Genomic DNA, 16991 nt, shown 5'->3' with positions numbered 1-16991 from the left:
ACCTAGGAATCAACCTACCTAAGGAGAAAAAAGACCTGTATGAAGAAAACTATAAGATACTGATGAAAGAAATTAAAGATGATACAGATGGAGAGATATACCATGTTCTTGCACTGGAAAAATCAACGCTGTGAAAATGATTATACTACCCAAAGCAATCTACAGATTCAATGCAATCCCTATCTAACTACCAATGGCATTCTTCACAGAACTAGAATGAAAAATTTCACAATTTGTATAGAAACACAAAAGACCCCGAATAGCCAATGCAATCTTGACACAGAAAAATGGAGCTGGAGGAATCAGGCTCCCTGACTGACTTCAGACTATACTACAAAGCTACAATAATCAAGACAGTATGGTACTGGCACAAAAACAGAAATATTGATCAATGGAACAGGATAGAAAGCCCAGAGATAAACCCACACACATATGGTCACCTTATTTTTGATAAAGGAGGCAAGAATATACAATGGAGAAATGACAGCCTCTTCAATAAGTGGTGCTGGTTAAACGGGACAGCTACATGTAAAAGAATGAAATTAGAGCACTCCCTAACACCATACACAAAAATAAACTCAAAATGGATTAAAGACCTAAATGTAAGGTCAGACACTATAAAACTCTTAGAGGAAAGCATAGGCAGAACACTCCATGACATAAATCACAGCAAGATCCTTTTTTACCCATCTCCTAGAGAAATGGAAATAAAAATAAAATAAACAAATGGGACCTAATGAAACTTTAAAGCTTTTTTTTTTTTTTTTTTTGTGATATGCGGGCCTCTCACTGTTGTGGCCTCTCCTGTTGCGAAGCACAGGCTCCGGACACGCAGGCTCAGCGGCCATGGCTCACGGGCCCAGCCGCTCCGCGGCACGTGGGATCTCCCCGGACCGGGGCACGAACCCGTGTCCCCTGCATCAGCAGGCGGGCTCCCAACCACTGCGCCACCAGGGAAGCCCCTTTAAAGCTTTTTCACAGCAAAGGAAACCATAAACAAGATGAAAAGACAATCCTCAGAATGGGAGAATATATTTGCAAATGAAGCAACTGACAAAGGATTAATCTCCAAAATTTACAAGCAGCTCATGCAGCTCAATATCAAAAAAAACCAAAAAACCCAATCCCAAAATGGCCAGAAGACCTAAATAGACATTTCTCCAAAGAAGATATACAGATTGCCAACAAACACATGCAAGGATGCTCAACATCACTAATCATTAGAGAAATGCAAATCAAAACTACAATGAGTTATCACCTCACACCAGTCAGAATGGCCATCATCAAAAACTCTACAAACAATAAATGCTGGAGAGGGTGTGGAGAAAAGGGAACCCTCTTGCACTGTTGGTGGGAATGTAATTTGATACAGCCTCTATGGAGAACAGTAGGGAGGTTCCTTAAAAAAACTAAAGATAGAACTATCATACGACCCAGCAATCCCACTACTGGGCATATACACTGAGAAACCATAATTCAAAATGCGTCATGTACCACAGTGTTCATTGCAGCTCTATTTACAATAGCCAGGACATGGAAGAAACCTAAGTGTCCATCGACAGATGCATGGATAAAGAAGATGTGGCACATATATACAATGGAATACTACTCAGCCATAAAATGAAACAAAATTGAGTTATTTGTAGTGAGGTGGATGGACCTAGAGTCAGTCATACAGAGTGAAGTGAATCAGAAAGAGAAAAAGAAATACCATATGCTAACACATATATATGGAATCTAAAAAAAAAAAAAAAAAAAAAAAAAGGTTCTGAAGAAACTAGGGGCCAAAAAGGAATAAAGACGCAAATGTAGAGAATGGATTTGAGGACATGTGGAGGGTGAAGGGTAAGCTGGGACGAAGTGAGAGAGTGGCATGGACATATATATACTACCAAATGTAAAATAGATAGCTAGTGGGAAGTACCCGCATAGCACAGGGAGATCAGCTCAGTGCTTTGTGACCACCTAGAGGGGTGTGATAGGGAGTGTGGGAGGGAGGGAGATGCAAGAGGGAAGAGATATAGGAACATATGTATATGTATAGCTGATTCACTTTGTTATAAAGCAGAAACTAATACACCATTGTAAGGCAATTATACTCCAATAAAGATGTTAAAAAAAAAAGAATATTAACTGCTTGGAAGAAGTATGTCCAAGGCTGGTGTAACCCACCTGGAGAGAACAGAATGATGTCCCTTCTTCTAAGTCCAAGGTCAAAGACTTTCCCACACACTCAGTTCCTCACGAAATAAATGACAATCGCGGAACGTTACCAAAAATCAGATTAAAATAAGTATTTGGCAGAATTTGAGCCAAAATCTGACATCCAGTTTCAGCCAAATACTTTGAGTGAAATCATTTGAGAGCCCGATGTTCTTTGAAGCCAGAAAGGCAACATTTTTGCAAATTAGTATAACCATGTATAAACAGGGTGACCATAGGGCTTCCCTGGTGGCGCAGTGGTTGAGAATGTGCCTGCTAATGCAGGGGACACGGGTTCGAGCCCTGGTCTGGGAGGATCCTACATGCCGTGGAGCAACTAGGCCCGTGAGCCCTAACTACTGAGCCTGCGCATCTGGAGCCTGTGCTCCACAACAAGAGAGGACGCGACAGTGAGAGGCCCGCGCACCGCGATGAAGAGTGGCCCCCACTCGCCGCAACTAGAGAAAGCCCTTGCACAGAAACGAAGAACCAACACGGCAAAAATAGATAAGTTAATTAATAGGGTGACCATATAATTTGTCATACAAACTAGGACATTTTTAAGTGAAAGAAGATGCTGTTGATAATAATGCCAGTACAGGAAGCATTGACTCAGATGGTCCTGGATAAATCAGGACACATGATCACCTTATATAGAAACTGTTCTTGTGTAACAGATGATGGTGGTGCCCATGACAATGATGTGAATAATATCTAGGAGGAGGTGGTGATAACTTAAATCAAAACTCAATGTTGCAGTTCAGTGGTTAGGCAAGACTGCATCTCAACTGATGTTGAAGGTATTCCTCATTCATTTATTTTCCAGAAATTAAAAACCCTTCAATAATTATAACTGGAGTTACACTGAACTCTGACATCACAAAGGAGTCACTTGCTAATTCCCTGGAGTAGAAATTCCCTGTAGGAGCCTATCTCCCACGTTTTCTCCTCTCTTCCCAGTGACCCCGCCTCCCTGGCCCACCTCCTGTTCCTCCAGGGCTCTGCCCCTTCCTGACTTGGGGCCATGTGTCAACTGCCTTCCTCACCTTGGAACACTCTGTGTCCAGCCCTTCTTAGGCAATTCCTTCTTCTTCAAATCTCTGCTCACAGGAGCCCTCCTTAGGACACCATGTCTGCCCACTCCCCACAGTTTACTCTCTACTCTATCCAGCAAGGTATTTTCTAGAACAATTACCAAAGTCCAGCTGTTCTTGTGTGTTTACTTATGCCTCTCTCTCCCAACCACATTGTTAGCAGCTGGAGCAGAGTGGACAAATCTTTTTCTGCAGCAAGGCAGATAGTAAATATTTTAGGCTTCACTGGACATATGGCCTCTGCGGCTTCCACTCTACCAAGGTAGCATGAAGGCAGCTAGAGATAATACATGGATCAATGGATGTGGCTGTGTTTCAATAAAACTTTATTCACAAAAACAGGCTTTGGTCTGCATTGGACTCATGCGCCATACTTGGCCAGTCCCTCTAGGACCATTACCTTAAATTCAACGTTCGCTCCCATAGCCTCAGCGCCCAGCTTTCAACCTTACCAAAGCCCTGGAGGGCAGACAGTGTTATTTCCATTTTACAGATGAGCAAAAGAAGGCTCAGCAAGGTGTACTTAATCCAAACTCACATCAATATTGTATCTGCTTTCTAGGGCTTCTGTAACAATGTACCACAAGCTGCAAAACCGCGTGAAACAACAGAGATTTAGTCTCTCACAGCTGTGGAGGCTAGAAGTCCAAACTCCAGGTGTCAGCAGGGCCACGCTTCCCCTGAAGTCTGCAGAGGAGAAAGCTTCCCGCCTCTTCCAGCTTCGGGTGGCTCCTGGCATTGCTCGCTCTGGGGGTGCATCAATTTCTCCTCTGCCTCTGTTTCCACATGGCCTTTCTCTCTGGGTGTCTGTGCCTCTCTCCTCTTATGAGGACAAAAGTCATTGGATTTAGCACCCATCCTAATACAATATGACCAATTTCATCTGTAAAGACCCATTTCCATATACAGTCACATTCTGAGGTTCTGAGTGGACATGAATTTTTTTTGTGGGTGGGAGAGGCACAGTTTTAAACCCACTACATCTGTCAGATGGTAGGGTAAGGATTTGCACATGACCCCATTTCAATGATTTTCCACTCTGAAGTTATAATCTTAGCTATTAAGTTAAATTAGCAGTTAATACTGATGTCCAATTTTAGACATATTCTGAGAGATGATCTGAGAGTATCAGTAGAAAAGAGAGCTAAGAAGTTTACCGGAGAGGAGCTGTGTCTAACTCATCACTTCTGACTTGTACCCTGAACATAATGTTAGAGTTGACACGAAGGGCATCTGATACATATTTTATGAATAGAGATTAAAGACATTTTTCTACAGACTTCATTGGTTGGGCAAGGGGCATCACAGGAGAAGTTTCATGGTCTCTCAAGTCATTATCTCTGGATACCAAGCTCGTAAGTTGGGATTTTTCCCAATACTTGTCTAAAGCATGTTTCCTCCCTTAGGGGAGTGGGCAGTTTTACAACCGTCCAAACACATTTAGGAAAAGCCAAGCCAAACCAAGTAAAACACATTTCATTACTGCAGTAAATAACTGCTTCTTAGAACCTTTTATTTGTTAAGGTGCCTTGCGAGTTCCTAAGAGGGAGGTATTGTGCACATTTTTCTAAGTTTATAGGGTATTTTTTTGTAGAGTATCTTCAAGAACTAATCATCTGTGCCACACACTTTGGTACATCTACTCAGTGTTTATTTGCTTACTTAAGTGCACGTAAGTTCTGCTTCTCTGGAAGCAAATGTGTAGAAGTATACTTCTCTTGCATTTCAACCCCCCCAAAATGGATGAGATCCCTGACAGAAAGGGAGACACTGATGGGTGTACTGTGACATCTACTAATTTATTGGTCAATTCATTCACTTCTTTATTCATTTACTCACTCACTGATTTCACACACAATTATCAAGCAGCAAGGAAGGAGTTATGAACATAAAGATGATTGAGACCAGACTTCTTTTCATTAAATCATCTAGATAACACACATCAATCACCATTTCCCAAAGTAACTCTACTTGGAAGTAGAAACCACTTGCAATGGACTGAATTGTGTGCGCCCCTAAAATTCATACGCCAAAGTCCTAATCCCTAGTACCTAAGAAGGTGACTATATTTGAAGATAGGACCTTTGAAGAGGTGATTCAGGTTAAATGAGGTCATAAGGGTGTGGGCCCTAACCCAACAGGAATGATGTCCTTATAAGCAGAGGGACAGATGCCAGGGATAGGCATGCACAGACAACAGGCCATGTGAGGACACAGCAGGAAGACAGCCAAGGAGAGAGGCCTCAGGAAAAATCAATCTCGCCAACACCTTGATTGTGGATTTCTAGCCTCCAGGACTGTGAGAAAATAAATTTCTGTTGTTTAAGCCACCCAGTCTGTGGTCTTTTGTGATAGCAGCCCCAGCACACAAAAACAACACTGTTAATTGTCCATTAGGCCCCTGCCTTCAAGAATTTTTATTCAGCTAGTTCTAATGGCTACTGAGGATTTTTCATTTCTTTATCTGCATCTTAGAAGAATTTCATGAGGACCCACTTGATGGTCCACCTTGTGAGGACAAGGCCTTTGTTGTACCACCACATGGACCAGCAGACATGCAGGTATCTGATAGAATGAATGTATCACCTACGTTTCTCCTCCTCTCCATACATTAATCATGGAGAGATGGCCTAAAGCATCCGTTAGAGAGAGCAAGAAAAATAGAAAAGGAGACCTAGAAAGTATTAGGCACGTAGCTAGATACTTCAAATATGACTTCTCATTTAACATCCCTCTTCTATTTTGAGGTAAGTATCTTTACCCCTCTTTTTAGACGAAGAAACAGAGGTTCAAAGAGGATAAGTGATTTGGCCAAGATCATGAAATCACTGGTTAGAGCCAGAATTCAAACTCATTTTTTCCCTCCTGAAAATATGCTGGTCTGAGGGAAATAGTGACAATTTTTTTTTAAAGGAAGAAAAGATGCTGATTAGAGTGTTTTCATCAATTGCTTAATTAGAGGAAAAAGGAAATCTGGCTAGGCAGAAACACTTACGAAAAAGGACTGGAAATTTCAGTGGGCTATGTGTTTATTTCAGTGACATCCTCGGAACCGACAAAAAGCTAGGCCAATGTTAAGTTGTGCAAATAAAAACAACGATTATAAGGCAGTTACTAAGTGTCAGGCACTGTTCTCAGTTCTTTCCGTGTATTCTTGATACCGCGAATCAGGAAGGCTAGTGAGAAAAAAAACCAGTGTGTCCAAAGGCAGGTGACCAGAATGGCCAGAATTTGAAATCATGCTACAGGGTTACTGGTTGGGTAAACTGGGAAGGTTTACTCTGGAGAAAATGGAAGGCCATATGATGGCCGTCTCAAGGAGCTGAAAGATTTTCAGGTAGGAGGGGGCTCTAGACATAGGGATAAAATTGAGTGGTAGTGAGCCTTCCATTACTGACATTATTCACGTGGATGTGTCCAGGTAGAAGCAACACCCACATTCAGCAGGCGGTCAAGTAATTAAGCTCTTAAATTTTTTAAACTTGAAGATTTTAGGATTTTTTAGTATTCATAAATATCATCATCCTTATCTTCTTTATTAACAAAGTTAGGTTTGGAGGGAAAAAAAATTAATGCTAGATCCCTTCTGGAATTATAGAAAGAATTCTGCAGGAGAGAAACATATCAATTTTTCTCATCACCATTGTGAAGAGAAATTTTTGCTCGACTTGAACTCTTCTCTAGATTGACTCTTTTATAAAGATATTAGCAAAATTCAGTCTCCAGGTTTGAAAGCTGATAACGTTAACTGTTTTGAAACGATTGTCTATTTATTTTTGCCTTTATCAGCAAGAGGAGCTCATCCTTAATGCTTATCATTGGGCCAGGCATTAAGCAGAAGCTCATTACAGTAGGCTGTGGTGTGTTTGTTTTTTTTAAATCTGGCATCAGTTTCTTGAGAAGTACCTGCAGCGGCTAAGAAGTGAGTGCATGGTGGTAGCGGAGCATCATTACAGGAATTAGAGTAGATAATCCATTTGCAAGCAGCAGAGAAGTGCGGTTATGTGATGGGATGGGCGACCAAGAGCCCAAAATGACAAATTAAAGATTTGCCGTGCTGTGGGGTCTCTGGAGGGGCGATTCAGATGCATTGCAGAGCAGTCCTACTGAGGACGGGTCAAGAAAGACTGGTACAATGGACCCAGAAAATCCAGTCTGTTGCAGGGGGGTGTGTGTATCAAAATGATCTTAAAACGCACACCGTTGTGGCTGTGAACACTTGACCACTAACTGAGAAGGATACGGTGGAAGGGGGAAAATGCATGCAGAGGGTGTTCCGTCCTGTTCAGAACATCGAGGCTGCTCCGGTAATACTAATGCTCCACGATGAAGATGGAGCGAGGAGGAGGATGATTAATGCAACCCGTGGAAAAATAGGGCTGGCGAGGCTGACAGAGACGGGGGACCCGGCGAGGTAGGATGAGTCACGGGTGAGGGTACCTGGGCTGGAGCGCGCGGGGGCGGCGGGGCGCGGGGCTGGGACCGGGAGTGGGCGGGTGGGCGCCGTGGGCGGGGCGGCTCCGGGCCGAGCGGCTGGGCTGGCGGCCGTGTCTGCGAGCGCAGCAGCATCACCGGAGCCGAGCCGCGAGACTCCGCCTAACCGACACCCAAACTCTCCTCCCGCACCGCGGACGGAGGCGGCCGAGCCCGAGCATCCGAGCCCCCCGCGCGCCCGAGCCCCCGCCCCCGCCCCCGCCCGGGAGGCTGGGCTGCGGGAAGCGCCCGGGCGCCCGCGCCTCGCCAGGGCCACCAAAACAAAGGCAGCATCCGGGGCTGGGTGGAGGCGGAGGAGCATGACAGCCCGGGCTCGCGCGCTCCCCGGCCCCGCCGCCGCCGCCGCCGCCGCCGCCGGGAGGGCTCCGCGGTGAGCCGAGCAGGGGCGCCGCCGCCGGGAGGGCTCCGCGGTGAGCCGAGCAGGGGCGCCGCCGCCGGGAGGGCTCCGCGGTGAGCCGAGCGGGGGCGCCGCCGCCGGGAGGGCTCCGCGGTGAGCCGAGCAGGGGCGCCGCCGCCGGGCGTGCATCGGGAGGTGCGCCCGCGCCGAGCCCAGGCCAGCCGAGGGGCGGGCAGGCCGCGAAGATGTCCTCAGCCGTGGGGCCCCGCGGTCCCCGCCCGCCCACCGTGCCTCCCCCGATGCCCGAGCTGCCCGACCTGAGCCACCTGACCGAGGAGGAGAGGAGCATCATCATGGCAGTGATGAACCGGCAGAAGGAAGAGGAGGAGAAGGAAGAAGCCATGCTCAAGTAAGCCAGCGCGGCGCGGCGCGCCCCGCTCTCGCCCGCTCCCGCCGGCGGCTGCGTGTGGCTGAGAGGCGGGCCGGGCCCGGGGCCGGGGCCGGGAGGAGGTGGGAGGACAGGCGGGGAAGCGCTGAGCCCTGAGCCGGCAGCGCAGAGAGGACGGCGGGGGACCCCTGTGCCGGGGAGGACCGGGGCGACGGCGCCCGCGGGGTGGGGTGTGCAAGGCTGAAAAGAGCCGATTCCGCCCGAGTGGAAGGAAGGGCCCTGGGCCGGGAGCAGGTGAGGGGCAGGGGCTCCTCGGCAGGAAGGGGAGGCGGGCGAAGAGCTGCTGGGAAGGGCTCTTCTTTCCTTGGAGTTGTCGAGCCGGTTGGGATTGCCCCAGCCGAGGGTGTCAGTATTGGGGTGAGAAAAATGCTTATTGGGAGTGTACATTTTGCTACTCATTCATCTCACAGCTCGAGGTTGGGTCTTTTTCTTGGGCAGTTGCCATCTTTGGTAACCTGCTTCTTCAGCGTCTCTCTAACCTTTGCTTCGGGGTCTTCTACACGGAATACCTGTGTGAAGACAGATCTTCCTCCCCGTATACAATGCCATTGGCAATGCAAAGTTTTTAATAATGGGAGAAGCTGATGGGGACTCTGGCCTGAAGAAAAGAGGTTCCTCTTTACTGGTTTCCAAGCGAGTTCCAGGGCCTTCTCGCTTCCTGGCGCAAGCCGGACCGTAAGGGGACTGATTATTTGCACAGATTCCCCCTTCTTTAAAGCCCATCAACCCTTCAGGGGATCTCCGTCCAGCGCCCCGTTTTCCTGAGGCTGGGGAGGGGACGGGGCTGGTGGCTGGCGAGGCAGGCGCGTGTGACACTGCCCTGCCACCTGCTTTAGTCTCGGGCGAAACTGCTCACGAGGTGCTCGCCTCCCGCGCCTCCTTCCCATCCCCGTGCGGTGGAGCTGAAGGGTCCGTGAACCCTGCCTTCCCCGAGAGGTCCACCTGTATTGGGGAAAGTTTTCAACTTGGCAGTGAGGAAACCTAGAGGCCCTGATGGGGGACTAGTTCCTTGGCTCCCGCGTTAAGGCCAGAAGGTGTATCTGGGGCGGAAGATTGGAGTGAAGAGCCGGAGGGAGCCTGTTGCATGTGGAGTTACAGAGGAGAGGAGAGCAGAGGAGGGGCGGCACCCCCGTACCCCAACCCGGGCCCAGCACACGCCCCCCCGCCTCTCCCCCGCCCCGGGATGGCCTCCTGAAGAGGAGATGCTGTCACGGGAGGGAAGGTTCCTTCTTCCCCCTGGGGCAGCAGAGCCTGGCAGCAGAGAACTGGAGGGGCTGCATTGGGTCTCCACGAGCGCAGCTGCAGCCCAGATGGGAGAGGGGGCGGTGAGGGAGAGCAGTGAGGGCTGGTCACAGCACAAGAGGAGAAATCCAGTCATCCCTGGCCTTTTGTCGTAGACTCAGAGAGAGGGACCATTAACTCGGAAGGCCGGAGCTGGCCTGATTCTCTGAAGAGCAGCAGGTTTCTGGATTCCCTGCTCCTTCTTATCCACAAAACAGGGACTTGAAGCCTACAGGCGTGCAGGAAGCAGAACCTCGTTAATCTGCTGCCTGTCTCTGGTGGAAGGTCCCTGGCGCTGCAGGCTTCCCCTCGTCTGAGACTGGAAGTAATGCATGGTGTCTGCTGGTGCTGCTGTCTGTCTGTCTGGTTGTCAGTCCGTCTTGTCCTCACCCGTCACAGCCCCCCGCCACCTGTCCCGGACACCTCTTCTGCTGGTCAGGATGCACAGTTTTGCTCCCGTTCCTGAACACCGTTCACTGCAGACAGCAGGTGGACAGAGGCCTCCAGCAGGCGATGGAAAACATGGGCTGCTGCCTGACTGGTCTGACTGGGAAGGGAAGGCGCAGGGCAAGCCAGTGGGCATCGCTCCTCTTCACTGGCTGTTTCAGGGCTGGTGGAGAGAGGGGCTCTAAGTGGAGAAGGGGGAGTTCTAGGAGGGATCAGATCCTACAGGCTTCTATGGACAAATGAAAATGAAGGACACCGTCCACTGTTCACGTCCAAAGCATCTTTCCCACTGCTGTGCCATGACTGCTGTCCCTGGCACGCACGTGGTGCTCCTTTATTGCAAGGATTCTCTAAATATTGCAGTGTGTGATGCTGTCACACCACAGCCTCTGCAATCCCAGGCCTCGGCGCTGACTTTATCAATCAGCCTCCACTGCTAATGTCTTGGCCTTCTGTGTGGTGGCAGACTAGGGGTGTTTTGGAATCCCAGTTTGCTGCCATGGAAGTCTGTCATGTTGTCCACAAATTAGTGGAACAGAGATGTACTTTATTCTAGAGGGCAGTTTATGTCTTAAAAACTGAGGACTGTAGGGGTTATTCAGATGACACACCTATATGGGAACTTAATGACACAGAGTCCTGGAAGGTGGCCCTTTCTAAACTTCGCATAAAGGTAGACTGGAAAACAGGAGGCTTCTCACAAGCCTTTGAAATAGTCGTTAAATTGGAGATGAGTTTTGGCGGTAGCGCGCGGTCGTTATATCGCATCTGAGAATTTAGTCCCACAACAGGCCCTGAGAAGCTAAAGTCCTGGTAACTCAGCATTTAGACTTAAAATTCGCCTTGGTCATTACTGCAGAGCCATCGCCTGAGCTCCCTACTTCCTGTGCGTGCTCTCTGTTCACAATTTGTAAACACAGGCACTAGTCGAGAGAAGAGAGAAAACTGATGGGTGAACACACCAAAGCAACGTTATAAAATATCAATTAAAATATATTCGTACAGTTTCATCAACCTTGGCTGTATATTACTCCTTGAATTTGGCCTTGATAATGTCTTTTAATATGTATAAATGGAAAAGGATAATGAAGCTACTTGCACCTCAAGATTTCAGGAAACATTTTTCTTTGAATTTATAAGTACTTTGTCATAAAAATAATTCATTTTGTTGGCAAAGTGCACTGATTTCAAATACCATTGCCATCTAACAAAAAATAGTTGACTCCTGCAAATAATTTCTAGTGGTTGATTTAATTCCCTGCAGAAAGAAGGTCTTTCTTAATCTTAGTAGGGTTTTGGGGTGTGTGTGTAGGTGTGTGTAGATGTGTGTAGGTGTGGGTGTGAGTGTGTGTTCTAGAAGTCTTTTGAAACCTAACTTCCTCAATGAATACTCCTTCAAGTAACTGTCACTGGACACCAAGAGCCAGTATATTACATGGGTTGAAAACTGCGTTATCTGGGACCTAAATCAGAGAAGATCTCATTAGACCTAAAATCTTATTCCATTTTTATAAAAGCTTCATAGAGAAAGGAACTATAGAGTAGCAAGACAAGAGGAAAAAATATAGAAGCAGAGACTGAAAGCTATGGCTGGCGGCTGGGAATTGAGAACCGTGTGGGAATATTTAATAGAACTACTAACATTTATTGAGCATTTACCTCATGCTGGCCATTATTCTAAATGGTTATTGAACCAAATGCCAAAAAGTTGAACTGTGTTCAAGTTCAATATATGTATATTTGGTTTCTCACAAACAGCTTGTGCAGAAGGTAAGGAGGGTCATATAACCCACAAATCACCCTGCCTCTTACAGGGTTCCTGGAATACCTTGAACCTACTCACATAATATGGCCCAGCCAGGATTCAAACCCAGACCTTTTATTCTAAGTCCAAGTATCATCCCACATGCTGCACTGTCCTTTCACCGACAAGAAGCCTGTACTTTATCTACCTCTTCCTTAGATTAATGTCTGTTCGTCCCTCAGTTTCAAAGGAGGGGTTTGGCAGGTTAGGCTGATTCAGAAAATCAGCTGCTGATTATAGGAGACCCTGGAGCTTCACCCATGCTCTTAATAGAGTTTCCCAGTGGATTGAGGGCAAGGGCATTGTCCCCAGTTTGAAGATAATAAAAAGCACAATGGTAAGTCCATTCATGTTGGATCTGAGCATTCGGGGTTCAAATTCTAGTCCTGCCTCTTAAATTGTATAAATGTGGGCAAGAAAATTAAATTGGGATTCTAGGAGGTTCTTTTTTTCTTACAAATCCTACAATTCATTGTGTGATTTGATTTATAAAGAATATCGACTTTGGACTTCTCCCTCTCTCTTAACAGGGAACCTCACGCCCACTAGCTCTTCAAACATCTGTAATACTTACTTCCTTTGTGAGAGGAGAGACAAAGTAGAGGGGTAGAACACTTGCACATTCAGCTTTTCTTCCTCTTTTTTCTCCCTCCAACCAATTATAATATTGTGACCCAAAATGTATCCAGAAGTCTCAATTAGCAACTGGGAAAAGAAGGAAAGGTAGTTGGGGGCAGCTGGGGTGGAGTGAGGACAGAGTCCCCAGAATGCAGGTATCATGTTTTCATTGAGGTTTGCAAAGATTTTCATGTCTTACACCTCAAAATATTCTCTCGTGTTGGTGAGGCAGAGGTGGGTAAGAAGGGAAAAGAGAAAAAGCAAAGAGTAATTTGAGAAAGCTGCTAAAGCATGAGCAAGCGTCTGCATGTTCCCAGATGCTGTGTTAAGTAGAAAAGTCAGGGAGAGGAAATGTCTAGTCTCCTTCACACCCCTAATGGATAGGGTTACATTTAGGGAAGGTTATCCCAGAACCATTGCAGTTTCCTGCTTTCAACAAAAACCTGTCTTAGTAAATGTGCATGCCCACATGCTCATGGAGAACATTCAGAAAAGGGAAGCCTAAAAAAAAGAAAAGAAAAGAAAAGAAAAAGAAAGAAAGAAGTAAGGCGTTGTCAAAGAGAATAGAGAGTAAGAAACATAACACTTAGTTCACATTTTTGCCAACCTGTCTTGACTCTCTTTTACCTCTGTGTATTCATTCTTAACCAGAAGCGAGGGTCGCCATTGCTGAGGTAAATAGATGACTAAGTCTGGAGTAGAATATGGAAACCAGTGTGGGCTCTAGGTGCCCCTGCAGACTTGAATAGAAACACAACACCTTGGGAGTGTTACTTGCTCAACTGGTCAGATGAGAGAGTGGTTTGAATTTAACCTGCAGAGTAAGAGCCAGCTTCCTGCAAAGATATAAAGTAGCAATTCCTGCAATAATACTACTATCTTCCTACATCTGCAATATGCAGATGAGTGAGCTTGCTGTACCATGGATTGTAAAGTTCATTGCATTGCAGTTCATTTATCGTTATGGACTATTTTATATCTTTAAACAACTTCTACATTTTGTCCTGTGACGGGAGTTGGGTATTTTAGAGCTGGTCCTGAGAGTTGAACTAAGCTGGCCTGAGGCACGAGGCAACTAAAGTAATAGAACCCAGAACCCACATACACAGACTCCAAACCTTTAGTGTTCTTATAAGTCTTTTCAAAGTGCATCAAGCTCTGGCTTTTATGGCTTGTTTCCCTCTTCCATTGGGAAAGGAGCTTAACATTTAGGCATGTGGCTGGATACGTTACATATTTCACTGTGCTCCACGCTCACCTATTGAGAGGTCTACCTTGTGACTCTTCTATTAGTTTCTGTTAGTGAAATTCCCAGAACTAGCTCAATGCCTTCCAAACCCTTTCCTTATGACATTTGATCCTGGAGTCCAGAAAATAAACTAAAGGAGCAAGAAAGATGTCACGTGGCTAGTGGCATTTTCCAGCCTTTTCCGAGAACTCCCGTCTCCAGGCTCTGGAACGGACCACAGGTGACTGGCTAACGCCGTGTGCACCTGCGCTCTCTGGTCTGGCTCATTAGCTGGCAATGCTCTCGAATGCCTTCGCATCTCCCCGCCATGCTCCCTCACCACGAGGTTCTCTCTGCTCTCTACTATTGTTCTGAATTTTGTGTGCTCGGTAGGCTATTTCTAACAAAGTATCATGTGATATTCAATTCAACAAGAAGACCCCTGTGTCAGGTATGAGACTTGGGTCAGGAATTGGGCTGTTGGGTAAAGAGAGGGTCTTCTGCTTTAGCCTGACATTGGCTTAGTTCCTACCATTTTAAAACTGCCGTGACCAGAAGGGGAGGTGAGCATCACATAGGTAGATAGAGCAATGGACTAGATTCTGCTCTTAACACTGACACTTTGTATAGGTGTAAACATCAATAAATTAATTCATCCGCACCCCAGTTTCTGCCTGTGTAAGGTGAAAGTGATAATGTCGGCCCTTCTAACCTACGAGGCTTTAACATGATTGTAGAGGCACCCTAAACTTCAAAGTGCTGTACCAAGGAAAGGTGGCATTATTAACTTTACTTTGTAAAACTAGAGAAGAATCCCCAGAGCATCTTTTCCTGTGATGATTGCAGCTACTAGAGGTCCCGCGGAGATGGGTTCTTGTAGAAGAATCCATCCATCATATCGTGCTAGCAGGGCGGTGGGTCCAGGGCTTCAGCCACCAGGGTGAGAATTTGGCGAAGAGGTCAAAGGTAAAATGAGTCCAGGGTTTGACCGGAGGGTATATTTACCTTCCTTCCATTGTTCTTTCTTTCTCGTTGAATAGCTCATAAATGTCTTTAGCACAAAAAGCAATGTGGGCAAAGTGATAGAGTTTGAAATAGCTAAAAGGCAACCTTAATTCAAAAGTGAGCAGAGAAATTAGCTTAGGGTCATTCCCTCAACATTTGCTAGAAAAAAAATCGGGAGAAACAGACTGATGATTTTAGTGTCACTGGATTTAATAAATTATTCACTTTAAATTAGCTGAATAAGGGGCCATATACTTGTCAAGTAGTAATTCCTCTTTCATATCAGTTTACTGTTGGGTATGGGTTAGATGGAATAGATTGCATGTGTTGAAGAACTTTTTAAGATTCTGTGCTGGGTGTCTCAGGCTTTCTGTATGTATATTCTTACACGTTTACTTCAGGTTTATGTACCTTTATTTTGATCTAGGTCAGTGTTCTGTGGATGGTGAAAGGGGAATATACTGCAAAATTGACCTTACTTTTTAAAAATTTATTTTATTGAAGTACAGTTGATTTATATTGTTGTATTAGTTTCTGTTGTACAGCAAAGTGATTAAGTTATATATATATATATATTCTTTTTCATGTTCTTTTCCTTTATGGTTTATTACAAGATGTTGAATATATTTCCCTGTGCTATGCGGTAGGACCTTGTTGTTTACCCATCCTGTAATTAATAGTCTGCATCTGCTAATCCCAACCTCCCAATCCATCCCTTCCCCACCCCCCTCCCCCTTGGCAACCCAAAGTCTGTTCTCTATGTCTGTGAGTATGTTTCTGTTTTGTGAGTAAATGCATTTATATCATATTTTAGATTCAATATATAAGTAATATCGTATGATATTTGTCTTTCACCTTCTGACTCACTTTACTCAGTATGACAATTTCTAGGTCCATCCATGTTGCTGCAAATGGCATTATTTTATTCTTTTTTATGACTGAGTAATATTCCATGTGTATATGTACCACATATTCTTTATCCATTCCTCTGTCGATGGACATTTAGGTTGTTTCCATGTCTTGGCTATTGTAAATAGTGCTGCTATGAACATTGGGGGTGCAAGTATCTTTTTGAATTAGTGTTTTGTGTGCGTGTATGCCCATGAGTCAGATTGCTGGATCACATGGCAGCTCTATTTTAGTTTTTTGAGAAACCTCCATACTGTTGTCCATGGTGGCTATACCAGTTTACGTTCCCAGAGTGTAGGAGGGTTCCCTTTTCTCCACACCCTCTCCAGGATTTACTGTTTGTAGATTTTTTTGATGATGCCATTCTGACTGGTATGAGGTGATACCTCATTGCGGTTTTGATTTACATTGCTCTAATAATTAGCGATGCTGAGCATCTTTTCATGTGCCTATTGGGCATCTGTATGTCTTTTATGGAGAAATGTCTACTTAGGTCTGCAGAATTGACTTTAGATATTCCTTCATCTTTTGCGAACTTGTGAAAACTTCTTGTACATATGAACGTTTATTTAAATAAAAAATAGAATGTTTCAAAAGAAAGTGGCTGTACATGTTGGTTTGCCCAAGACAGTATCTGTTGATGCCACATTTGTGCTGTAATTATGGCTAGTACCGCCATCTCTCAGTTTTGAATTTCAATCCAGATGATACATTAAATTATCTCCCTCTGTATAAATTTTGCTTTCCCTGAAACAAATTATTCATTTAAAACTTCAGAAAGTTTAAGCAATTAACTGTCATAAAATATAGCAATTAGTAATTATCAATAAGTAACACAAGCGAGTTGTAGATGTAGAATCTTGAAAATCATCTTTTGGTAAATGGAAAGGCTTTTGCTGAGAATCAGGTGTTATCTTTAATGGATTCTCAGTGGAATGCTACCTTTATGACAAAGTTGAATTTAAAAGTTCAAAACACTTTTCAAATAACAATAACGAGCAATGCAACCTCGTGCAGGGCTCTCTCTCTGAAGATTTTTCTTAGGGCCTTGCAAAGGAGCAGCCTGTTATTTGGATTTTAGGATGCAATTTTCTGGTCATTCTTCTGAAGTTTAGATAGTAAAA

The 16991-nt window shown here is 45.3% G+C and overlaps 1 protein-coding gene across 40 annotated transcripts in view; it reads left to right on the top strand.

Annotated features, from left to right (window-relative positions):
- The first annotated feature begins 8150 nt into the window (after nucleotides 1-8150).
- The window catches only part of RIMS1 (regulating synaptic membrane exocytosis 1), a 471679-nt gene continuing 462838 nt past the window's right edge, over nucleotides 8151-16991 (top strand). For all 40 annotated transcript variants that reach the window (XM_067011328.1, XM_067011324.1, XM_067011326.1 and 37 more), the window contains exon 1: nucleotides 8151-8536. In XM_067011328.1, the coding sequence (XP_066867429.1) occupies nucleotides 8373-8536 (164 nt within the window). In that variant the 5' untranslated portion in view covers nucleotides 8151-8372. The remainder of the gene's footprint in view (nucleotides 8537-16991) is intronic.

Source organism: Kogia breviceps, chromosome 13 (assembly GCF_026419965.1).
Source record: "Kogia breviceps isolate mKogBre1 chromosome 13, mKogBre1 haplotype 1, whole genome shotgun sequence".
In the NCBI taxonomy this organism is placed as follows: Eukaryota; Metazoa; Chordata; class Mammalia; order Artiodactyla; family Physeteridae; genus Kogia; species Kogia breviceps.
The sequence above is the reverse complement of the archived record's forward strand: the minus strand, read 5'-3'. Positions and strand labels throughout refer to the sequence as shown.